Raw genomic sequence first — 26,375 nt, forward strand, 5'->3', positions numbered from 1 at the left:
ACACATGGGTCTCACTCTCCCTCTTCCTGGCATTCCGGAAAGATTGCAGATGGTCAGGTTGATGGTCAGGGATGATGTCCAACAGCTCGTTCTCTGGCCCCCGACTCGCACCGCAAAGAAGATGGTCAGGACGGCAGAAGCTCTCCGCGGGTTGTTGGCGCGGATCGGACAGTTACGGGGCGAAAGGTAAGGCTGGCTGGGCGGTTACTTGCGACCACGGTCGCGTACGTAATAACTGGACCGGCGCTATATGCGCTCCTAATACGAATTCGTATGCGCTCCCAATACAAATTCGTATGCGCTCCCAATACAAGTTCATAGCAAAGCGCCTCAACAATATATATATATATATATATATATATATATATATATATATACATATATATATATATATATATATATATATATATATATATATATATATATATATATTGTTGCGGTTTTGAGAGTGTACATATAACATCATTAAAGGTTAAAGGTTTGCCCCCATAGTTCACAAGCAACACGTAGGCCCCTTAGAACATTAGTTATGTCATAGTATGTGTGAGCCTGGTGTTGGCTTCGCGGTTAGGGTGCCGGCTTGGGATCCTAGGATCCTGGGTTCGAATCCCGGTCGATCACTGAATTAACACCAGGGGGGTTGACTCAGCCTGTCATCCTTCCGAGGTCAGCAAATTGAGTACCAGCTTGTTCGCTGGGATGAATGATCCCGGTGTGTACCCCGGTTTAGAATAGGTACACCGTATCCCTGCGCATTGTAATTGGCGACTAAGGGTTGGCGTCAGGAAGGGCATCCGGCCATAAAAACATTGCCTCTAACAGGGAGCCATGATTGTCATGGGGCCCGCAAGGCCAACCCCTGCTCTAGCGGGGAAAATGGCCTTAAAACGATCATTCATTCATTCATTCATTCATAGTATGTGTGAAGATAAGGCCATTTCCCTAGTATCAACTGCGTTGTGTCAAAGAAATAAGTTTAGGCCCCTTTCATTTTGCCTCCACCCTCCAAATCTACCTCGTTGGGCCGAATCCATCCCGCGCCCCATTTTGGCTAATGCACCTCGCATTAGGATGCTCCCTAGTCGAATGACACAGGGTAGGCCTGAGAGAGGGAGGAGCGCGGCGTCGAGGTTGAAGCGGGGGAGACAGCAGCGGTAAGAGCCATAACAAATCAAGGCTCTAAGGGCATGGCATGAGGGGCGTGGTAAGGGCGTCCTATAAAGGCCAACGCACAAAGCTCTTGAGCAGGACTTCTGCGGGAGAGGCGCTTTGTAAAGGGACTCGCTTTGTTTAGAGGACTTGCACGATTTGCGCTTTGTATGAGGACTGGTTGAAGCAAAGGGCTGTGAGGACTTCTGCGGGAGAGGCGCTTTGCTTTTGAACTTGCATTGGGAGCGCCTATGAACTTGTATTGGGAGCGCCTATGAACTTGTAGTGGGAGCGCATATAGCGCCGGTTCATCTATTACGTACGCGACCGTGGTCGCAAGTAACCACCCAGCCAGCCTTACTGTTCACCGCGTAATTGTCCGATCTGCGCCAACGACTCGCGGGGAGCTTCTGCCGTCCTGACCATCTTCTTCGCGGTGCGAGTCGGGGACCGGAGAACGAGCTGTTCGTACGCCATCATTCCTGACCATCAACCTGACCTTCTGCAATCCCCATGTGAGTGTGTCTGAGTGTGAAACGGGCCCGTGTCCTGGGATAAGTATAAGACTGTATAAGGCTGCACTGTGTGTTCTTATTCTTCTCATTGTACATAGTGTAATAAACCAATTGTTATTTCTTGTTTCTTCCTAATTCGACCGTATCAGTGATTTCCTCCATTGGGTAAGCGTGGCACGATTAGGAACCGCTTGATCCGGTTTAGCCATTGATAACAGCTCGGGTCACGGTTCGCTACCGCTCGGCGTTTCCACCTATAACCGTGATTCGGGCGGGGCTTCTTTTCTTGCTTCCTGGGCAGCGTTGGTAATTAGGTATTGGTGATCAGTCCTATGACCCTTCCAACGCTGTCCGGAAGTGACGTCATAGGTCCCGGGTCCCGTCGGCTAGTCAAAGACAAGGGGACTAATCCCCTCTTGGTAAGGGGAAAGGCCGACGCTGAGATCCACAACAATATATATATATATATATATATATATATATATATATATATATATATATATATATGTATGTATGTATATACACACGCACACACACAAGCACACCCGTTCCCTACAGGAGCGAGCGGCAGGGAGGGTTATTCCTCCTTGAAGTATATAGATTACAGTAGATCTAGGGTTGGGCCTCAAGAACATTGGGGGTGTGTTCAGATACCAAGTTTCTTGTGGAGAGCAGGCCAAGTGGTTCAAGCATTCCATTCAAAACTGTTGATAAGGAACGGCTGGCTTGGCAAGCGCTAGCTAGCTGCTTAGTAACTGAACACACCCCGGGTGTCCTCACTATGTTAAACAGCAGTCGTGACTTTTTAAAAAGCTAATTATACGTGTTTGTGGTTTATAATAAGGTATTTTTACTTCTGATAGAGGCCGGTTCTCCCATGAAAATGGCACGATAAGATATTTATATACATTAACATGGTGTTTGTTCAAGGAAAAAACACCCCTTGGTGAGGTGGGACATTATTAGTATCAATATTGTTTTGTAATAACATTAATATTATGCTATTGAAGGAGCTGGGGCTCCCACGTCGATCGGAAGAATGGACGCGACAAAAAGCTGGAATTCATCCGAGTTGCTTTAATCAAATCAAACACTCAGGCACTCTGAAAAGCCCGTTTATTGGGCAGCAATATATATACAAATTATTCCGGAGCGTTTGCCCAGGAAAGGCGAGAGGGGGCATGCCCGGGCGTCCCGACCGAGGCCTGGCAAGTTGAGCGCAGGCCTGCCCGGGCGTCCTGGACGAGCCCGGCATGGTGATCGCTCCGCGTCCTTGATAGGTGCAAGGCGATTGTGAAAACCCAGTGGTAGCCGCTACACACGTCCCCCCAGAATCGACTTGCACTGGCAGGGTCAATTTGAGGGGGGTCCTGATGACCCGGCCGAAGCGACCCCTGGCGGGTCGTGGGAGGGGGTCCGGTGTGGTGGTGGGCGGTCGAGTGGGGGGCACCGTGGACGGGGGGCGGCCTCGCCGCGGCGGAAGGGCCACCCGTGGTGGGTGGTCGACGTCCACGTGCGTCGGCTTGAGGCGGTCCACCGCAATCCGGTCCGACCTGCCGCCGATATCGATAACGAACGACTTGTCGTCCCGTCGCAGCACCCGGAAGGGCCCGTCGTACGGCGGCCGGAGTGGCCCCCGATGTGCGTCGTGACGCACAAAAACATACTCCGCTGTGCGAAGTGCTGGGGGGACGTAGGACTGGGGGTCACCGTGGTGGGATGTTGGCACGGGGGCAAACCGTCGGGAGGTCCGAGCGCTGGTGAGCTGCGGACCAGGGACTGGTAGCGTCGGGCACGAATTCGCCCGGGACGCGTAGCGCCTGGCCATAGACAAGCTCGGCGGTGGATGCCTGGAGGTCCTCCTTGGGGGCCGTGCGGAGGCCCAAAAGGACCCACGGCAGCCGGTCGGCCCAACCGCCGTCTTGAAGGCCGGCCACGAGCGCGGCCTTCATGGAGCGGTGGAATCGCTCGCACAACCCGTTTGCTTGGGGGTGGTAGGCCGTAGTACGGTGGAGCCTGACCCCCAGGTTGCGGGCGACCGCGCCCCACAGCTCGGAGGTGAACTGTGGTCCGCGGTCTGACGAGATGTCCGCCGGTGCGCCGAAGCGGGCGACCCAGGTGGCGATGAAAGCCTGCGCCACGTCGGCGGTGGTAGTGGAGACGAGAGGAACGGCATCCGGCCACCTGGTGGTCCTGTCCACCATGGTGAGCAGGTGTGTGAACCCCCGTGACGGGGGGAGGGGGCCCACCAGATCCACGTTGACGTGGTCGAAACGTCGTTCGGGCATGGTGAAAGGTGCCAGCGGGGCCTGGGTGTGTCGGTGGACCTTGGCCCGTTGGCAGGCCGTGCAGGTGCTGGTCCAATCGCGGACGTCCCGACGAAGGCCGTGCCAGACGAATCGCGCCGACACCAGCTTCTGGGAAGCTTTCCGGCCCGGGTGGGAAAGGCCGTGGAGGGAGGCGAAGATGCGGCGTTGCCAGGTGACGGGCACGATGGAGCGAGGCTGGCCTTGGGAGACGTCGCAGAGCAGGACAGTGTCCGCAAAGGGGATATCGGCCAGGCGGAGGCCCGTGTCCGCCGCCCGGTGGGCTTGCACCGTGGTGTCGGTGGTTTGGTCCGCCGCCATAAGCGCAAAGTCCACGCCCAGGTGGACCGCGTTCGCGCTGGCCCGGGAAAGACAGTCGGCCACGGCGTTGTTTTTGCCGGCGACGTGCCGGATGTCCGTGGTAAACTCCGACACGGCGGAGAGGTGGCGCTGTTGGCGGGCCGACCACGGCTCCGTGACCTTGGCCATGGCGTAAACCAACGGCTTGTGGTCGACGAACGCCGTGAAAGGTCGGCCCTCCAGGAGGTGGCGGAAATGGCGGACGGCCAGGTGTAGACCGAGGAGCTCCCGGTCAAACGTGCTGTATTTGAGCTCGTTCGGCCGGAGCTGCCGGCTGAAAAAAGCGAGTGGCTGCCAAACCCCGTTCACCCATTGCTCATGTACGGCGCCCAACGCGTAGTCGGAGGCATCCGTGGTGAGGGCGATGGGAGCGTTGAGCACCGGGTGAGCGAGCAGTGTTGCGTCGGCGAGGGCCCGCTTTGAGCTTTGGAAGGCCGCATCCATTGCTGCGGACCAGGCGATGTCGTGCTTGGCCGGCTTGCCCCGGAGGGCTTCGTAGAGGGGACGCATGAGTTGAGCAGCGCGGGGCACGAAGCGGTGATAAAAATTCACCATTCCCAGGAATTCCTGCAGGGCCTTTATGGTGCGGGGACGCGGGAACGTGGTGATGGCCTCGACCTTGGTTGGCAGCGGCACGGCCCCGTTCTTGGTGATGTGGTGGCCCAAAAAATCAACGGCCGTCGTGCCGAAGTGGCATTTGGCCGGGTTGACGATGAGGCCGTGCTCGCTGAGGCGCCCGAACAGTGTTCGGAGGTGGAGGAGGTGCTCGGCCCGGGACGTGCTGGCGACGAGGATGTCGTCCAGGTAAACGAAAAGGAACGGCAGGTCACGCAGCACGCCGTCCATCAAGCGCTGGAACGCCTGAGCCGCGTTCTTGAGACCAAACGGCATCCGCAAGAATTCGAATAAGCCGAACGGCGTGATGACTGCCGTTTTAGGGACGTCGGCCGCCCTGACAGGTACCTGGTGATATCCCCGTATGAGATCAATTTTCGAAAAAATGACCCGTCCCGCCAGACGGGCGGAGAAGTCTTGGATATGCGGGATCGGGTACCTGTCGGGGGTGGTAGCGTCATTGAGACGGCAGTAGTCGCCACACGGGCGCCATCCACCCCCCGGCTTTGGCACGATGTGCAGTGGCGAGGCCCACGCGCTATCGGAGCGCCGCACGATGCCGAGGTGCTCCAACGCGTCGAATTCGGCCTTCGCCACGGCGAGCTTGGCTGGGTCGAGGCGGCGGGCCCTGGCGTAGACCGGCGGGCCCGTGGTTGGTATGTGGTGCTCGATCCCATGCCGTACTGCGACGGCCGAAAACGTCGGCCGCGTGAGGGCCGGGAACTCCGTGAGCAGGCGAGCAAACTCGTTCGCCGCCGGGACGGCGCATGCCAGCTCGGTCGGCGCGGAGCTGCTCAATGTGCATACCAGGGAGCTGAAGGTTTCGGCGTTGATTAAACGACGCCGTTGGACGTCCACCAGCAGTCCGTGTGCGCAGAGGAAGTCGGCGCCTAGCAGAGCCATGGGCACGTTTGCGGTTACGAACGTCCAAGCAAAGCGTTGGCCGCCGAAGCAGAGGGTGATGTTGCGCGGGCCGAAGGTGCGGATGGTCGATCCGTTGGCCGCAACCAAGGAGGGGCCGCAAATCGCGGATTGCCTGTCCTGGTCAGAGGCGGGTATGACGCTCAGTTGGGCGCCGGTGTCGCACAGGAAGCGCCGTCCGGACGCTTTATCCGTGATGAACAGTAAGTTGCCCGTGTGGCCGGCGCTCATGGCTGGTAATGAACGCCGGCCCGGCCGTTTCCCGGCCTGCCGAAGGTGCACGGGGGTCGGCATGTCCGGGCCTTCTGTCCGAACCTGGCATGATAGTAACACCACGCTTGGTCAGGTGGAGGCCCCGGTCGTCGTGCTGGAGGTGGTCGGCTCGGTGTAGCGGCCGCCAATTGCGTCGGCAGTTCGGTCGTCGACCGTGCCGGGTGCTCGGGCGCCATGGGTGTTGCGTCGGACGGCGGTGGGTCCCATGTCGCCGCTGCGATGCGCTGTCCTGCGGCGGAGATCTTGTCGGCTTCTCTGGCAAGGGCCCGGGGATCTGTGATCGTCGTGCTTGCCAGGGCGAGGCGTACCGGGTTAGGCAGCTGACGGAGGAACAGCTCCCGGAACAGGAATGCCGGAGAGTGCTCGCCGAGCAGTGAAAGCATGTAGTCCATTCGCTCGGAAGGGCGCGTGTCGCCGAGCTCGGGCAGGTCGAGCAGGCGCCGTGCGCGTTCCGCCGATGGGAGGGCGAAAGCGTCGAGGAGAAGCTTCTTAATCGCGCCGTATTTGTCAGCGGCTGGCGGGCTCTCGAGGAGGCTCAGGGCGCGGGCCGCGGTGGCCGAACCGAGCGCTGCTACCACATGGTGGAAGCGGGTGTCGTCGGCCGTGATGCCTCGCAGGGCGAACAGGGAATCCGCCTGTGCGAACCAAACCGCCGCGTGAGCCTCCCAGAAGGTAGGCAGTTTAAGGGCGACTGCCGTGTCCATGTCGGTAGGTCACCAATGAAGGAGCTGGGGCTCCCACGTCGATCGGAAGAATGGACGCGACAAAAAGCTGGAATTCATCCGAGTTGCTTTAATCAAACCAAACACTCAGGCACTCTGAAAAGCCCGTTTATCGGGCAGCAATATATTGTTACCGATCGCGGTTAGATGTTATTTCGACCGAGCGGTGGTGTATTACCGCGACCTAACAGTTATTCCCTGACTAGACCCCGATTCCACCCAAACGTTGACCAAATCGCGCTATGCTAAATCAATGATGGAAAGGACACAACGACTGGGATAGATGAAACGACGCAAGGGGTACAGTTCTCAAGACCTCCGGAGGAGGATATAATTAGTGGTGGGGGAGAAAAGGGGTAGATTACAAGGTAGTGAGGTAAAGGCACAGAAGAGATAGGCACTTAGATACAATCTTATCTTACCCCAGACAGACCACACACAAACGGGACAAGGCTGACTTACACAGGGATTGATGGCAGGGAAGGACAGGTAGTTCGATAGCACAAGGTGCACCTTGGCTCGGGGACAGGATCAAGCACGGTCCAAGAGATGCAGGGAGGCCTCACAGCGCTCGGAAGGGACGTCTCTCTTGCTTTAAGCTCAGCGCGCATCTGACGTCACCACTCCCTCGGCTGCGCATGCTCAACGGGGAGTTACACGCCCTCGGCTGGTTGGCTCCGCCCCAGATGGGACCGGTCCGCCGCTTCCATTGGGTGCGGGGGTTACCGGGCTCCGTCCTTGACGAGGAGCTGACAGGGAGCCCCTATTTAGTAACCCCGTCGAGCACATGTTTGATGGCGGCTCGTGGGGAAGGCCTCGTGCCCTCCCAACACCCCCTACCAACCAAGCCGGAGTGAGGACGCGCACTCCCTGTGCACGCCGCCGCCGTTGCTGTTGTTGTTGTTTCTGAACCGTGAGGAAGAGCTGCGGGGTGGTATTGGGAGGTCCTAAACTTCCTAACGGTGCCATACAATCACATTCTGGTGCAACGAAGGGTCAGAATTAATGGAAACGAATCCTTAACTGACATAGACTAAGAATAACTAGCAAGATGTCCTATAGTTGTCTTACATGAGATGCGGTGGACCTGGATGCGACATTTAATGGGGGGAAATAGGGGGAGGTCGGGTCTACCGAGTGTTGTTTACAGAAAATGGGACTAGGGAATGGGGGATTGGGGATAGTTGGGAAGTATTGAGGAAATAGGGGAATATTTACAAGCGGATATGGATGGATGCAAATCCCATATCCGCAACATTGCACCCTTCTCTACCTCGGGGCATCCCGACCCGATAAATTTTTACCTACGTTAGTGTGGCACTCAGATGTAGTTCCCTCTACTATTAACTCAACCCTGAGTGCGACAGTTTTACAGATGTTCACAAATGAGTAAATATGTCCCCCTGCGACGTTGCACCCTTCTCCTAACAGAAACACACCCACAGGATAACCGAATCGCGGAAAGCATCCTCAAACTAAACATACAGCCGGTAGGGAGCATCATTTATCAAGACTGATATTTACACTACGATCCAGGACCTGTTCTTTGAGGAACACATGCAGATGTTATGCATAGAGAGAGAGAGCACGCATGCCAGCATCGATACACCAACCCACGAGTGCCCTGTGGCCCTACGGCCTTTAATAATGTGCATAGCACCCCGTCCAAGCACCAAAAGCACCACCCCATTATGCACAGTCAGCACCATCCGGTGCACCAATAAAATGTTCAATAATAAATGCACAATCAAGTGTCCATGGTCACCGGTGGTGTCGCAGCCGGCCGATGTTCTGCCGCTGGTCTTGCCTTCATGGAGTGCACTTGGCCTTCTGGCTTCTTTAGAAATAAAGAAAGGCGCCAACCGCGTCCATTTCTAAATTGTGGCCGTCAGGGGGGCCAACTAAAAGTGGTTCACCTGTATGGCATAGGTGCCACGTTGACCCAGAGGTCCATCCACGGGTGGTGCTTGACCGCAAAAGAACTGCGGTCCATTGTGGGCGGCCACAAAAATTGCGGTCCATATGGTGTATCGATCCAGGCAGCAAGCAGCGGAAGTACAGGCCCACAACTGCGGAGCCAGCACCTCTCTCTCCTCTCTCTCTGCCCCAAAGCCAGATCCTCGGAGGTGGGAGACAAAAGAAGACAAGTGAGTAAGGTGGTAAGGGCGCAAAAGTGCACGCAATTCAAGGTAATGCACACTGGGGGCACATGGGAACCAGGTGAGACAGGTACGTTCCTACCGTACGCCCCCCCCCCCCACCAGGTAACCTACATTGCCCCTCCCTTACCCCTTACTGTATCCACAAAACACAACACTACCCATAAACATCTACTTTACACATCAACAAACGTCCCTACTGTCTTCCCCGTTCCTCCCATCAACCAAATTCGTCTTCTCTCCCTCCTAACCAATCAAATTTGCCATTTCCAACTCTCATCAAAATTTGCCATCTCCAACTCAACATCAAAATTTGCCATCACCAATTCATCATCAGTCCCTCCTAAGGAGGGAGAGATGGAATCACCCCAATGTCTCATCCACGTCGTGATGCGTCTCACAAATCCACACAGCAATTCTCCTTTCCTGCCACACAGAACAAAGGAACACAGGTGTGGAGTCATCATCACCACCTCAGGTAAGTGGCTGCGTATGGTGCGACAGGTTCATCAATCCTAACTATTTCCTAAATGACTTTAACAACTTTACATTACCCAGGGTCTTTCCCTGCCAATCCATTGGCCAACTTACACTATGGGTTCTAAAAACCAATTCCCATTGACCAAACTGTGGTGCTTCTCAAGTTGGGGTCTCACTCCCCCGATTCATCACTCGGTGCCCCCGCACAATTTCGGTGGCTGGGTCGTGTGACGCTCCCAGCTGGTCCGCCCACCTGCACACCTCCACCACTGTTGTTGCCTACCGAGCTCACCTGCTCCTCACCCTAACCTAACTAACTGGGGAAGGCCCTCTCGCACTCTCACCCCCTCAGTGCCCTCTCTGGCACGGGCTGCCCGATCCACACCCGGGATCCTCAGGCACCCACTGACACTAACGGCTCCCAGAGCCCACCTGCGGCCTCACCTGGCCGACATCTAACAGTGGCGGAGTGCCCAACCATTCACACTCATACTAACAGGCCACACGACCAGCCAATTTCACCACACCAATGCACTCATCCACAATACCATTCTGCAACCGCACCACAAATGCCAATATCCAACCACAATTTACCTATACCTTCTAACTATTCTTTAAACTACCCTCCCCGGGTACTCGTGAAAAGGGGTCCACTCTTCCCCCATCCACACCTTCGCACCATGCACACCACTCCGTACCACTTACTCCAACTCTCTCCACACCACTCATTCCAATACTCCATGTATTCCACACACCTGTACTTGCACACCTGTGCTCTCATACTTGGTGCCGCCTGCACCCTTCTCTCCCCCAAGCGCATTTGCGCTGATCCACAACACTCACTACTCATACACTGCTCCACACACCTGTCCAGTTCTCACACAGCATCATCTCATCTAACTACTCCCCTCTGAAACTTGCGCTTCCCAGTCGTCCCTTTAAACTATTGCGCTCCCTCGTCATTATCATCCACTCTAATCTACCTGCGTCCCCTCTACAGGTATCCTTGTCACTAACTAACCTTAACGTTACCTAATGTCATCTTCGCTAGATCCCTACACACAATATCCTAACCCACCCGGGCTAGTTTCCACTGTCATACACCCCATAATCTAGTGCTCCTTTGCCCCCCAATCATGGGAAGGGTGGCAGGGATGCCACCCTTACCCACCGTCATACGGCGCGAGTGGGACCTTGTGGGACCACCTCGTATGTGAGTCGTTGCCCGCCTGCCGGACCCCGTGCGTCGCCCCTTGCGGGGTCAGCACGGGGCCGAACCGGCCGGGCCCCCACAGTACATTATCCCCAAGGGGCTCTCGTGCCTCCCCTGTCCCTCTAAAAACTACCCCTGTTGGTGTCGATGCATGGGTCACACTTCCGCAACCCGCTACCCATTCCATACCACCACAACCTTGCTCACTCACACCTCGCACCTCTCCCATCACCGGACCCTCTCGCTCGCACCCTCGTTCCATACCCTCCGGACCAGCCATACACCTCACTCTTGGCCTCTCACGAACATCCGGGTCCATCTCGACCCCCAAGCTTATTAAATCACCTGGCGCATCATACGCACGACCATATTGGTCACCACTTACACCGGGTCCTCTTTCTCTTCGCTTCTCCTCCATCACCTGCGAATCCCTCATCCGGTTAATGAGCACATCATCACGATCCGAACACAGACTTTGGACCAATTCTTTTACTTCCTCCTTTATCTCTTTCTTATCCTCTCTCCGTCACTTCTTAATTTTGCTCACCCCTTCTTCCACTTCTTCTAATTTCTGCTTCACCTCCTTCATCTCCTCGTGCGCCCCCTTGAGTTCTTCCTCTAACTCCACCTTATTTTTTTATATATGCTCCCGCACCTCCCGCTCTTTAACCTCCATCACCTCTACCACCTTGTTCATTTTCCTCGTCAGGTCCTCATGTACCGTCTGACACTCTTTTTTAATTACCCCTACGTCCTTTTTCATCTCCTTCTGTGTCGATTTTAAACCCTCTATTACCGCTGTGTTCTTCTTTACCTGGTCCCCCAACTCCTTTTGTCCCACTGTCAATTGTTCTACTCCCAGCGTCAACTCCTCTATACCACCTTGCAATTTTACAGTCCCCTTTCTCACCTCCTTCTCCATGTGCTCCTTACAGTGCCTCACCTCCTCGCGCACTCCTCCGACCTCCTCACTCACACCTCTTCTGATCTCCTCTCCCATCACTTGCATCTCCTGCCCAGATGCCACCCTCATCTGCTCCATTTCCTCCCTGTGAGCATCCAATTTAGTTTCTACCCCCATTCTGACCCCCTCTATCTGCTGCCCCATTTTTTTAACTTCCCTTTCCGCTTGGTCCCTCATGTCCCTCAATTTGCCTTCCATACTGTTTTCTAACCCCTCTAACCCATTTTTCACTCCCTCTATCTGATTCTCCTGGGCAGCCATTCTATTTTCCACCCCCGTTAACCCATGTTTCATCCCTTCTATCCCATTGTCTAATCCCTCAAATTTATTTCCCATATTGTTTAACCCGTCTCTTAATTGCTCACTCTGAGCATCCATCTGGTTCCCCAATTGCTGACTATTAGCCCTCATCTCGTCCTTCTGCAGGTTGAGGGACGCCTGCATTTGTACCATAAATTGCTCCATGAGGGCCTGCATTTGGGCCATCCCTCCCACTTGTGCAGCGGGTGCGGCCGCCGTAGCCATGTGCGAGGCGCCATTTTGCGCGCCCGCAACCTCGTGCGCGAGAGCGCCATCTTGCGAACCTGCCGCCCTCACTGCTTCGCTCTCCTCATGTCCCTCAATTTGGTCCTGGATCGACCCTGCCTCACTCTCCTCTACCGGAACCCAGCCGTCTTGATCTGCCATAGTGCGACTTTCAAAATTCGGGTTTTTTGTAAAACAAAACAATTTCCAACTGCTTGTAATTTTGAGCGCGTTAAGCGTGCTTCGGGCCTCGTATCTCACTCCTCGACACCAATTGTTACCGATCGCGGTTAGATGTTATTTCGACCGAGCGGTGGTGTATTACCGCGACCTAACAGTTATTCCCCGACTAGACCCCGATTCCACCCAAACGTTGACCAAATCGCGCTATGCTAAATCAATGATGGAAAGGACACAACGACTGGGATAGATGAAACGACGCAAGGGGTACAGTTCTCAAGACCTCCGGAGGAGGATATAATTAGTGGTGGGGGAGAAAAGGGGTAGATTACAAGGTAGTGAGGTAAAGGCACAGAAGAGATAGGCACTTAGATACAATCTTATCTTACCCCAGACAGACCACACACAAACGGGACAAGGCTGACTTACACAGGGATTGATGGCAGGGAAGGACAGGTAGTTCGATAGCACAAGGTGCACCTTGGCTCGGGGACAGGATCAAGCACGGTCCAAGAGATGCAGGGAGGCCTCACAGCGCTCGGAAGGGACGTCTCTCTTGCTTTAAGCTCAGCGCGCATCTGACGTCACCACTCCCTCGGCTGCGCATGCTCAACGGGGAGTGACACGCCCTCGGCTGGTTGGCTCCGCCCCAGATGGGACCGGTCCGCCGCTTCCATTGGGTGCGGGGGTTACCGGGCTCTGCCCTTGACGAGGAGCTGACAGGGAGCCCCTATTTGGTAACCCCGTCGAGCACATGTTTGATGGCGGCTCGTGGGGAAGGCCTCGTGCCCTCCCAACACCCCCTACCAACCAAGCCGGAGTGAGGACGCGCACTCCCTGTGCACGCCGCCGCCGTTGCTGTTGTTGTTGTTTCTGAACCGTGAGGAAGAGCTGCGGGGTGGTATTGGGAGGTCCTAAACTTCCTAACGGTGCCATACAATTGCATTCTGGTGCAACGAAGGGTCAGAATTAATGGAAACGAATCCTTAACTGACATAGACTAAGAATAACTAGCAAGATGTCCTATAGTTGTCTACGTGAGATGCGGTGGACCTGGATGCGACATTTAATGGGGGGAAATAGGGGGAGGTCGGGTCTACCGAGTGTTGTTTACAGAAAATGGGACTAGGGAATGGGGGATTGGGGATAGTTGGGAAGTATTGAGGAAATAGGGGAATATTTACAAGCGGATATGGATGGATGCAAATCCCATATCCGCAACAATATATACAAATTATCCCGGAGCGTTTGCCCAGGAAAGGCGAGAGGGGGCATGCCCGGGCGTCCCGACCAAGGCCTGGCAAGTTGAGCGCGGGCCTGCCCGGGCGTCCTGGACGAGCCCGGCATGGTGATCGCTCCGCGTCCTTGATAGGTGCAAGGCGATTGTGAAAACCCAGCGGTAGCCGCTACACTATTATCATTACCCTGCGCTTGTGAAGCGAAAGCTAGGGCAAGCATTCGGTTACGTACGTGTGGCGTACGTGCGTGCGTACATGTCGGCATTTTTAAAATTCATTTTCTCGGCAACCGTTGGTCCAATTGGCACGAAATTTTACCATAGGAGTGCTTCCGCCTGGAGAATTTTTTTATTCATAATTATGACGTCACAGGTAACGTGATACGGACGACATCTTGGAAAAACTTTGCACCTCTATATCTCTGAAACCACTCAATGGAAAGAAATGAAACATGGCTCAATGTCAAGTACTCCCCATTGGGAATACGATATGTTAATGATGATGCTGTAGGTACCTTAATTATGATGTCGTCATTCGACAAGTACAACACTTTATTCGATCAGTATGAATTTTTTTCTCTGCAATTCTTGGAGAATATTCCTGTAATATTCCTGTAGAATATTTAAATGATAATTATGACGTCATAAAGTCATGTGGTACAGGCACCATCTTGGAAAAAACGTTGCACCTCTTTATCTCCAAAACCGCTCTGGAAAAAATTGAAACGTGGCTCATTGTAAAGAACTCCATATGGGGAATAGGTGTTGTTAACAATGACGTCATTGGTGCCATAATTATGACGTCATAATTCGACAAGGACAGCGCTTAGTCTGATCAGTTTGAAATTTATTGAGCGTGTTCTATGCAACAATTATATTAGAGAATATAAATTTATGATGTCATCGCTCACATGTTCTGGCAGCCATATTTTTCATCAATTTCAGCAGCCCCCCCCCGTCCCTTGCCCTCCATCAATAACAGTGCTGACCTGTCCACAACTTCGACCCCTCAACTCTGAATTGTCGTTCTTGTAAAGTCAAAATGAGAACCCTATTAAGATTGTTATTCGTCGCAGTTGTACCAGCCTGAAGATCACGTGGTATGTACTGTATTCCGAATGGGGAGGGGGGGGGGGTGGTGGGTTCACAGAATATGTATACCATGCAGGGTCACAATGGGTAATAGTGCGGCCGGCACGAATTACCCGAAGCGTTCATGAATGAATGACTGGATGAACGATGCAGCTCGACGTGAACGTGCCTGGAGAGGCGATGAGCGCGCATGCGCAGTGCGCTCGCGACCCGACGACGGCGACTGCCATGGCCGAGGGAGCGAGTGTGGCGCAAGTCGGCGTCGCCGGTCAGTGTCCGGATGCTGTCCACACCGGCGGGTTCTGAAACTGCGGACGCGTACGGATAACGCTGTACATCGATGCGATTTTACAATGTGCGCGTCTGTGTCCCATTTTGATGGTAACAAATGCTTGTTATGAAAACGGACGTGAGAAGGACAAAAACGTGGAGTATTCCGAGTTTCACGTCAGGAAAGACCACACAGGAGCTTTGCTGGAATATCGAGTACGAGGAGCCACCGATAGAGACTGGAAAGTTTGGGGGTTTCAGGGAAGCGAAGTCCAGCTATAAACTGTCATCGTGGAGTTTGAATTCCAGGATGAAGCATCAATGTTAGTGCCATCCCTCGGATGGATGTTAGGATGGCGTCCCGTGTACCAGCATCCGTGTTGCTGGATGTTAAATATCCCACAGTATCCTTCGTGAAGAGTAGTCAAAGTTTACTCCTGCACGTTGAACAAATTACAAATTGCTAGTCTAGCCTACAGGGGGCACTGCATCATTTAGCACTGCAATGATGCAAACACTCAGCTACCTGCTGCACACCTAATAACGAGTGCAGCAAACAGGGCCATGTATGTGTCGCTAACAAAGGTTGCTGGGCAACACCCGTTCCCCCTCCCTCATCACACCTCTGTCCCTGCCACCCCCATCCCCACTCCCTCCGCACTCCCACTACACCCGTTCCCCTCCCTCATCACACCTCTGTCCCTGCCACCCCCATCCCCACTCCCTCCGCACTCCCACTACACCCGTTCCCCCTCCCTCATCACACCTCTGTCCCTGCCACCCCCATCCCCACTCCCTCCGCACTCCCACCACACCCGTTCCCCTCCTGCACACCTCTGTCCCTGCCACCCCCACTCCCTCCGCACTCCCACTACACCCGTTCCCCTCCCTCATCACACCTCTGTCCCTGCCACCCCCATCCCCACTCCCTCCGCACTCCCACCACACCCGTTCCCCCTCCCTCATCACACCTCTGTCCCTGCCACCCCCATCCCCACTCCCTCCGCACTCCCACCACACCCGTTCCCCTCCCTCATCACACCTCTGTCCCTGCCACCCCCATCCCCACTCCCTCCGCACTCCTACTACACCCGTTCCCCTCCCTCTTCCCACATTCTCCCACTCCACTCCTCTTCTGGACTCCCACCCACTGAAATGAAATCCTAAATGAAAACAGATTGCAAAAAGGTGAAATAATACGATCTCGTGTTAAAAAATGTATATATATATATATATTAATCTAGCAAATACGGCCTGTTCCACCTGGCCCAAAAAAGGATTGTATCGCCGAAAAAAGTACTGCTGTCGACCGTATCGCCATGGCGTGCAAACAAACGGACATCGAAAAATAGCACTCAAAGTTGACCAACAAAGTCATTACAAATATTAGAGCAAAAAGACTAATAAAGCAAATGGAAAGGGTTAGAAAATGGTGAAACCAGAGTGTGTTGCATCACCAAGCAGATAGTAGAGCGTTTGCCAAGTGGCTTAAGCACTCGAGCAAGCACTCCGACAAAACGATTGATAAGTAATGGCTGCCTTGGCAAGCGATTAGCGATTCGTAGGTACGGACATCAGGCATTCGATGACGAGAGCTTTGTCGTACAGAAACCGTCGCGGCCTGTTCCAAGGCAAGGCGTTTTTGGGCAGGCTAAAAATAAAATGGTGGCTTAAGACCCCCGTGGGGGGAAAGCTGGCTAAGTGGAGGCCTGTTTTTAGTTTTTCATGATGAGTACCCTGTTAATTATCTTCAAAAGGGGTGTTTAAATTTAGCCAAACACCCAGTTTTCATTCATGCACTCCCTTGGCATTCCCCGAGCGTGCATCCAAAGTTTCAGGATTCCAGGTTTCATGGTTTTGGAGTTATGGAGGAGACACACACACACACACACACACACACACACACACATACATACACTGACTCACTGACACAAGCTGACATTTATTATTTTATATACGCGGAGGATCTCAATTTTCTCAAAAAGGAAGAGAATGAAGACCTTGGAGAATTGATCGGGGAATGTGTGAGAGTAGGAAAAGATTGGTAAGAGGTGTTTATTGTAGGAGAGGGGAGAGGAATCGTGGGGTATATGGAGGGGATGGGGTCAAAATCTCTGCCAGAATTTCATACCTAATAAATAGATGGCAGGTAGTCGACAGCAGAGACGACACCACCCTTAGCACAAACAACAAATGTTGTGTCCATTTTTACGGTGTAGCCCGTAGGGCAATGGCATCTGGAACAGCGTTTGTCTGTCCGTCCGGTGTACGTATGGACAGGATGTCCCTTCCGCCGGAATCTTGCGGGTTAATTCCCTTTAAAAGTAGTTTTCGCTGCAAACGTTGGTCCGATTGACACGAAGTTTTCACCATGGGAGCGCCTCCTCCCATAGATTTTTAAAAATGAAAATTATGATGTCATAGGTCACGTGGTACGGGCGCCATATTGGAAAAATCGGAAAACTTTCCACCGCTATATCTTTGAAACTGCTCCATGGAAAAAAATTGACAGGTGGCTCATTGTAAAGTACTCCCCATTGGGAATAACATTTGTTAATTATGACTTCATAGATCGCCTTCATTTTGACGTCACAAATCGACAAGTAGAACGCTTGATCAGATCAGTATGAAATTTATTGAGCATGATCTAGGGATAAAGTGTTAGAAAAAAAAATGATGTCATCAGTCACGTGGTTCAGCAGCTATATTTTTACAGCGTCGCCTGTAGAGCAATGACATCTGGAACAGCGTTTGTCTGTCTGTCCGATGTATGTATGTATGCCCCTCATAAACATCCACCAATCAGAGCGGAGGATTCGGTCACATGACGGGGGACAGCAGACGCCGTACTCAGCAGATCCAAGCCCAGCTTCGCCATTGTTTGGACTATCGGTCTTGTTTTCCCTTGTCCTGTGTATTATTCCACAGTCCATGGAATTGCATGAATGGATTAAATAATAATAATAATAATACAGCATGTTTGGCCCTTTATCATCCCACATGACTCTCTCACTGTCCCGTGGTGCAGTTGTTTTGGTCACAGCACTTGTGCAGCTGGTGTCCTGTGACCAGGATTACTACCTTTCTCCCGGTGTCACCTTTGTCCACGTCCTCAACAGAGCTTACTATAAACGCTTTTTCCCTCCGCACACCGAAGACAGAGGTAAGACTTTTTATGAGGATATTGTGACTGTAATGGAAACCTCGGGTGAGTGAACATCCATGGAAGACCAATGGGTGACCTACTCTGGCAGGGTGGTGTAGTGAAAGGATTGTTGTGGTGCTGAGGGGTGAGGATGGGGAGGTAAGGGTTTCCCTCGAGGTGGGACTTTGTTGCGCTGTGGGTACCTGCACCACAGGACCTCACCAGTGCCGAGTTGAGGCCACACCCACAGATAATTGAGATGCCATGGCCTTGCAGGGAATGACTAGTTATGGTGGTGGTTCTTGTTGTTGTGGTATCTGTGAAATTGGATCGTTTCTAATTTGGGTATTTGGCCTCAGCTGACAGCCGGAGCAGGTGACATCCACTGAGGGTCAATTAGATGGGGTTTAATTGGCGAAGGTAAATTGTGGTTAAGGTAGGTCTGCTTGTTCTGTGTGCTTTTTCCATCCTCTCCCCGCCCAAGGAACATCATCCTGAGCAGAGGGTCGGGAACGAAATTGAAGAATAACTTTTTTTGGACATAATTGTGAATTTTATGATAATTGAAATGAAGGGGTAGAGTGTTAAAAAGATTAGGTAAGTTCACCTGTGGTTCACCTCCCACAGCCCTCCATAATTTATTTGGTAAGTTAATTAATCAGGTGTGTGACAGGAAGAGCTAAGGCCGGAATCTTGGGTTCCCAACAGAGAACCTTAGCGGGTTCCTAAGATTCTGAGGAGGGGGCTGTGTTACCTGGAGGGGGAGGGAATCTTGGAAGCTACTCCTCACCTGGCTCGCGTCTCACACCTGGTTTCCGAAGTGGTCTGCTTTGAGTCTGGCATCCACCCTGTGCATCAGAGAAAAGGGAGGTCTTGCCTACATTATTAGCCCCCTCTGGACTTAGTCCAAAACGGGGGGGTTTATGGTTTGAGCCTCGTCCGTCCGTGCTTCCGCAACCCCATATCTCAGGGATGCATGGACCGATTCTGTTCATACTTGGCACAAAGACAAGACATGATGGTATACATATGCACATCATTATCCTCACCTGAGGAGAGGGTATTGCATTTGAGTCTGTTTGTTTGTTTGTCCGCGCAGAATAAATATGATTTTCTCTGCAACCGTTGGTCCGATTGACAGGAACTTTTCACCATAGGTGCAACTCCACCTGTAGAATTTTTTAATGATAAATAGATCAAATATCTTGTTTTCAAAATTTGTAACCTGCAATTGTGCCTTCCCTTCACCCCTTACTCACCTTCTTCCCCAGACGACCCCATAATCTTTCACACAAACCGTCAAGGATACCCTGACCGGCCTGGCTGGTTGCATTATCTTCAACGCTCTGCACATGACAATGGCATGTTGTATGGCACACCAACTGGACAAAATGTGGGCAAGACGGTTTTGGAGGTAAATATCCATCGATCCCGTTATCACATACCCCTTCATCCCACCATTCGTAGCTATCATTCGACTATTCCAGCAATGCTGCATCTCCACTTCCATGATGGCTTTTCATGATCCCCTGAGATGTAATAATTGTCTCTTCATTTTGGGCCCATAAACTGTGCCCATGTATTTTCACACTCACTCTGTTCACATTTTGAACTGCTATCCAGGTGATTCACCGGCACGAATGATTCGACTTTGGAGCCAGGTGTTGTAAATGTATGAATGAGGCCCTGGAAAACTGAGGTTTTGTTTTGAAATGCACCAGAAATTACAGATAAAACCAACGCCAGATGTATGGAGCATGTGTGCCAGTAGTTGTCTTTCTTTGTGTCCTTTCTAGGTAATCGCCTACAATAGGCGTACCTTCGATACAATCCAACATGCAGTGGTCTTCCACATCTTGCCATCAAATGGTATGATCCATAAAATAATCGATTGATAATTTAATGTTGGCATTCCAGGATATTTAATCCACTCAAAAACGACTTACCTGCAATTGATGAGGGATTGTGGGAAATGGAAGAGATACTCAGATCAGGTGGTTTTGTAATACATTAAGACGTTTTGTGATATGTTGAAGAGATACGTTGGGTCAGTTAGGAGTTTTTTTCACTGGGATATTGAAATTCAAATGTTTTTGTATATATATTCACGTTTTTAAACCCAACTTCCAAGAGAATGTGAACTGTGCTGAAAGAAACCTGGTGGTAGTGAACCCATGACGGGATTATTATTGATGTGGCTTCCACATACAGCAGTGGTTCCCAAACTTTTTTGGTGGTGACCCTGAATATACAATGTTGTCCTGGCCTGGCGACCCGAAACGCTGTACATGTTAATGACCTATCATTTTGATACATTGTGTTTATTCAAATAGTTTTATTGAATTAATTACCAACACCTCATGATTTTCAAAGAGTTTTTAATTGGACAAAATGAAAAACAAATTTACATGAAAATGAGACTTTATTACACGAAGATTTTCTCAGTGGCTACAGTGATACTGCTTCATTTTGTGGGTAAGCTCCTCGAAGTTTGGTTTTACGTTGATGGACAGAGCACAGTTAAGTCCACGCAGTTCCTTGCTTTAGTCTTGACCACAACAAGACATGAAAATCCTTGTTCACAGAGATATATTGTTGAAAAAGGTAGAAGAGCTTTTTCAGCCTCCCGAGTCGGAATGGGTTTTTCCTCGAGTTGGGTCCAAAATTCGAATACGGGAGCTTTTCAAAGCGTTGCTTCTGCACTTGGTTTTCTTGGAGTTCGATAAGTTTTTCTTGAAATCCCAGAATATCTTCTCCTACTTCACTGACATCCACGTTGAACACATTTCTGATCCAACTATGCTTATCGAGGTCGACGGTTTCTGGAAAATACCCGTCCATTTCTTCCTGAAGGTTCGTCAGATGATCTTCGAAAATACTTTTGACGTCAACAAGGGATATTTTCAAATACACGTAAATAAAGGTTCGTAAGATGCAGGCAATACTTACTTTGTTTGTCGTAACTAGATCTCAGCCTCCAGTAAACAAGTGAAAGCACGACTGTCAGATTGTAAACTGTCGATACATGCGAAAATCGAATTTCTTATATGCGAAAAATTGGTTTTCAACTACATTCTTGAATGATTCAGTATAAAAAAGAAATTTTGCAACAGCATATAATAAAATAAACTCCAATGATGAAACTCATCTGGAACAGTTAAGAATGTAGAAAAATCAAACTTTTTTTTTTTTTTTTTGTATATAAGATCGAGGATCTTGTAAGAGCTAACATTAATCACAAAAGCAAACTGACACATAAAACGTATGATAAAGGGAGCGGGAGACAAGATGAGGAGAGAGAGGGAAGCACCCAAGTACAACAGTAGAGAACAGGGACATCGGCAGATCTGTGGGAGGGAGAGGGCTTGGGGGGAAGGGGCACGGGAAGGGGGAGGGAGAGGTAAAACACACATGGACACTGCGAAGACTTCCAAGAAAGAAGTCGGTATTTCAAAAAAGTGGATCTGGGATGAATTAACGGGGGTAGAAAAGATCAAGGTTTTGGATGGGGGAAGATAAGAGATGGTGGTGAACAGCTGTTTTAAAGACCTGGAGGGAGGAGTGGGATTGAAGAGAGTGAGGGAGTTTGTTCCAGAGGCGTGAGAAAAGCGGAATGAAAGAGTGAAGGTGAGCAGAGAGTCTTGATTTTGGCAGTTTCACCATAAGAATGTTGCTGGTAGATCTTGTGCGACCTGTAGGAATATTTTGGGGACAGAGCACAGAGAGAGCTGGGGGAGCAAGGCCGGTGAGGAGTCGGAAAGACCACCAACCTGCCTGCGGTGAGTGAGTGAAAGGCCCTCGGAGTTAGCTTCATTGCGGGAGATTCCAATGATTCTGAAAGCTTTGGTTTCAACAGCGTGAAGCCGAGCTAGAGTGAGGCAGGAGCACCGGCCCAGAGGGGGGAACAGTATTCCATTGAGCTGCGGATGAAAGCCTTGTATGTGGTGAGGAGCTCAGGTGTGCCGAGGAAGGACTTCGCACGACGGAGGATGCCCAGTCGGCGACTGGCTTTGGAGGCCAGCTTGGAAATGTGGTTTTCTCAGGAAAGATCATGGCAGATAGCGAGACCCAAAAGCTTGAGTGACAGAACTTCTTTGAGAGGATTGTGGAGAAAGTAGATGGGAGGGTTTATCGAGTCGGTCTTTTCAGAGAGACATAGTAAGAGTGTGAGATTTGTCAGGATTGAAAGACATGTTCCACTTGTTTGACCAGTCTGTGATTTTGTCCAGGTCTGCAGAGAGTGAGGAGGCTGCAGACTGCCGATCTGAGGGATGAGGAATGGAGAGGCAGAGAGTGGAGTCATCAGCAAAGAGATAGAGAGGAATTTCCAGAGAGTCGGAGAGATCATTGATGAAGACCAGAAAAAGCACTGGCCCAGAACACTGCCTTGGGGAACTCCAGCCAGAACAGGAAGGGGAGATGAGAGAAATCCATTCAGGGCCACACGTTGACTACAACCAGAGAGGAAGTCCACAAGCCATGCGCGGAGATTACCATGGATAACATAGGAGGAGAGTTTGCTGAGCAGACCGGAGTGCCAGACCGTATCGAAGGCACGTGATATGTCAAGGGAGATGGCTCTAATTTACTGTTTGACATTGAGGACCTTCATCCGTTGTTGAGACAGCAGAAGCAGCATATCCAGAGTAGAGTGGCCTGGTCTGAATCCAAATTGATGATCGGAGATCAAGCCATTGGAGAAGAGGAAGGATTTGATATCCGAAGCGATGATGGATTCCATGACTTTGCTGATAATTGGGAGAAGGCTGATTGGTCTATAGTTGCAAGGATCTGTTTTTGCACCTTTTTTGTGTAAAGCGGTAATGTTTTCTGATTTCCAAGATGATGGCAGATGACCTTGAGCAAAGGAGAGGGTGAAGAGAACAGAGAGAAGGTGAGATAGAGCGGCGGAGCAGGATTTTAGGACCCGTGGGCTGATGCCGTTTTAATTTAATGATGCCGTGGCATTTTAAATTTGAATAAAAACGTTTAACGAATAAAAACAATGCATTCGATAATTAAGCTCAAAACACAAAAAATACAGGCCATCTATGATATCGCATTCAGATAAGAGTGCTACTTAACAACAGGCTCCTCACTGGTCTGCTTGACGCACGAGTATTGGACATGAACGGACTCGAACATTATTATATTAAGCGTGTATGGAGGCTGTTGTATGCAGCAATTACCCGAAACATACTTGATGGTAACGTCAATGGTTTATTCCGAAATCTCAACACAGTGCAGCATGCCCATTGGGCCTCCAAAAACCCCGTCTTTACTTAGCCCCTCCCACTCTCCAAAACCAACCGTCACTTCCGTTTCTCATACAAACATACATTACATGTGAATTTTACACGTGAATTCCAAACATAACAGATGCTATATTATCCACAACTATTCTACTTTAATTTCTATTTCAATAATCCTTCATATTGTGACAGTGAAGTAATCCCATTATAACACTAATATTTCTTTTTTTGAGACCGTCCCATGACCCTCAGGAACACCCTCGTGATCCTCATTTGGGTGGTGACCATGGGTTTGGGAACCACTGACATACAGGGCGATCTGTACTTTAGATAGCACAACAAGAATAATTATCTTACATATTTATACACCCTCAGTGGTGCTCCCTTGAAGGTTAAATTAAGCTATTACACCCACTCTTCTTGCTTTCAAATGTTTTACAAATTGTGAAAAGCACACTTTGATACATCCATGCACATTTGGAAAAGGAGTGGAGTGGGAAGTACAGTACGAGGGAAGCTTCCCGCTGAAGAAAGCTGCATAACGCAACCATGAAAAACTACACAAGGTTGAGCCCTTTGGTGTTTCAAACTCTACCTGGGTTTCTCTACAGCTGCAAAACATTCACAAGTCGTACATACCTGAGGATCCCAATGCCACACACCCCGTCAGCCACCGGACCAGTTTAATCGCCTATTGGCGAATCGCCCGCGATAGTGTAGACAAAAGCGACAGCGTAGACAGAAGCGACAGCGTACACAGAAGCGACAGCGTAGACAGAAGCGACAGCGTAGACAGAAGCGACAGCGTAGACAGAAGCGACAGCGTAGACAGAAGCGACAGCGTAGACAGAAGCGACAGCGTAGACAGAAGCGACAGCGTAGACAGAAGCGACAGCGTAGACAGAAGCGACAGCGTCGACAGAAGCGACAGCGTAGACAGAAGCGACAGCGTAGACAGAATCGACAGCGTAGACAGAATCGACAGCGTAGACAGAAGCGACAGCGTAGACAGAAGCGACAGCGTAGACAGAAGCGACAGCGTAGACAGAAGCGACAGCGTAGACAGAAGCGACAGCGTAGACAGAAGCGACAGCGTAGACAGAAGCGACAGCGTAGACAGAAGCGACAGCGTAGACAGAAGCGACAGCGTAGACAGAAGCGACAGCGTAGACAGAAGCGACAGCGTAGACAGAAGCGACAGCGTAGACAGAAGCGACAGCGTAGACAGAAGCGACAGCGTAGACAGAAGCGACAGCGTAGACAGAAGCGACAGCGTAGACAGAAGCGACAGCGTAGACAGAAGCGACAGCATAGACAGAAGCGATAGCATAGACAGAAGCACCACAAAGACTTCCAAGCATGTACCACGTGAAATGTCAACAGCAGTTAACATAAATAACGAGACCCAATGAGGTATGTCACCTGTGACTGGAGTGAATAACCAATCAGCTCTAACCTAATAAATTACCCCAGGTGGCTAGGATTAAATAAATCAATCGACTCCCCTCATGCTCTTCTAGCCTAAGAAAGCTGCATAAAGCAACCTAGTGTTGACCAGCTGGTGATTTTGGGACGAGCTAGTGAGCTTAGACCCTACCTGTGAAACATCGTGATGACAGTCTATGGCTGGGTCTGGATTTTAACCCAGGCTGGACAGCTTTGAGGTGTGTGTGTGTGTGTGTGTGTGTGTGTGTGTGTGTGTGTGTGTGTGTGTGTGTGTGTGTGTGTGTGTGTGTGTGTGTGTGTGTGTGTGTGTGTGTGTGTGTGTGTATGTATGTGTATGTATATATATATATATATATATTATATATGTATATATATATATGTATATATATATGTATGTATATATATACTGAAACGCAAAAGAAACTTACCACCTTTGAAACCTTTAAATATCAACAATAACACTGCGTGTAGTAAATGTGTGAACTTATTTGTGGACAATAGTGTCCTCACTGTCAGACAAAACGGTCACGGATGGTCACTTGAACCTTCAATGGTCACTTCATAGCACAGCTGTTGAACAGCCATTTTGATTGTCAGTGATTAGCCAAGGGGTACGGGATGATTTTAATGAGCTGCACGTGATGTCTTGATATTGGCTTTAAAAAGGCCAGTGCAAAATGGGCATTTCAATCAACATGCCACGATTGTCAAGGGATCAACGGCAGCGTGCCCTGGGCATGCTGCAAGGCGGACTGAGCTACCGTGGGGTGGCACGTCGCCTTGGCTGTTCACACCAGACGATATCGGCCCTGGTGGACAGAGACACCCTCCACAACTCTGCAGATGACAGACCTCGATCAGGGAGGCCAAGAGTCACCACTGCAAGGCAGGACAGGCAGATGGTCCGAAGTCACCTGCGGGATCGATTCCGTCCAGCATCCCGCACTGCGGCAGAAACTCCGGGGCGTGCAAACCCACGGATCTCCAATGATACTGCACGAAGACGACTGCATGACTATGGTCTGACTGCCAGAAGACCATACAGAGGCCCCGTGATGACGGCTGCCCATCGCCGCAACCGACAGAGATGGTGCCAGCAGCATCAGTGGTGGACCTTGGCGCAGTGGAACGAGGTCGCTTTCAGCGATGAGTCAAGGTTCTGTGTGGACAGTCCTGATGGGCGTGAGTGTGTCTGGAGAAGAACTGGCGAGCGATATGCCGATTGTTGCGTGCGTCTAGCCAACAGGTGGGGTGGCCCAAGTGTGATGGTGTGGGCCGCCACATCAGGCCGGTACAGGACGCCACTGGTGGTTGTGGATGGGAATCTTTACGCCCAGCGGTATGTGGATAACATCCTGCGACCTCATCTGCTGGCATTCCTGCTAGACCACCCAGAACTGAGAACCTTTCAGCATGACAACGCTCGTCCCCATGCTGCTCGCTTTACCACTGCATTTCTCCAAGGCGAGAACATCAACACCATGCAGTGGCCTGCGCTCTCCCCTGACCTGAATCCCATAGAGCACCTGTGGGATGAGCTTGGGAGATGCG

The 26,375-nt window shown here is 51.1% G+C and overlaps 1 protein-coding gene across 1 annotated transcript in view; it reads left to right on the top strand.

The window, feature by feature from the left end:
• The first annotated feature begins 14,903 nt into the window (after positions 1-14,903).
• LOC137433765 (epsilon-sarcoglycan) overlaps positions 14,904-26,375 on the top strand; it is a 33,414-nt gene continuing 21,942 nt past the window's right edge. The window contains exons 1-4 of the mRNA XM_068126060.2: positions 14,904-14,979; positions 18,010-18,144; positions 19,398-19,540; positions 19,923-19,995. Coding sequence (XP_067982161.2) covers positions 14,940-14,979; positions 18,010-18,144; positions 19,398-19,540; positions 19,923-19,995 — 391 coding nt within the window. The 5' untranslated portion in view covers positions 14,904-14,939. The remainder of the gene's footprint in view (positions 14,980-18,009; positions 18,145-19,397; positions 19,541-19,922; positions 19,996-26,375) is intronic.

This window comes from Myxine glutinosa, chromosome 10, assembly GCF_964187855.1.
Source record: "Myxine glutinosa chromosome 10, kmMyxGlut1.1, whole genome shotgun sequence".
NCBI lineage: Eukaryota > Metazoa > Chordata > Myxini > Myxiniformes > Myxinidae > Myxine > Myxine glutinosa.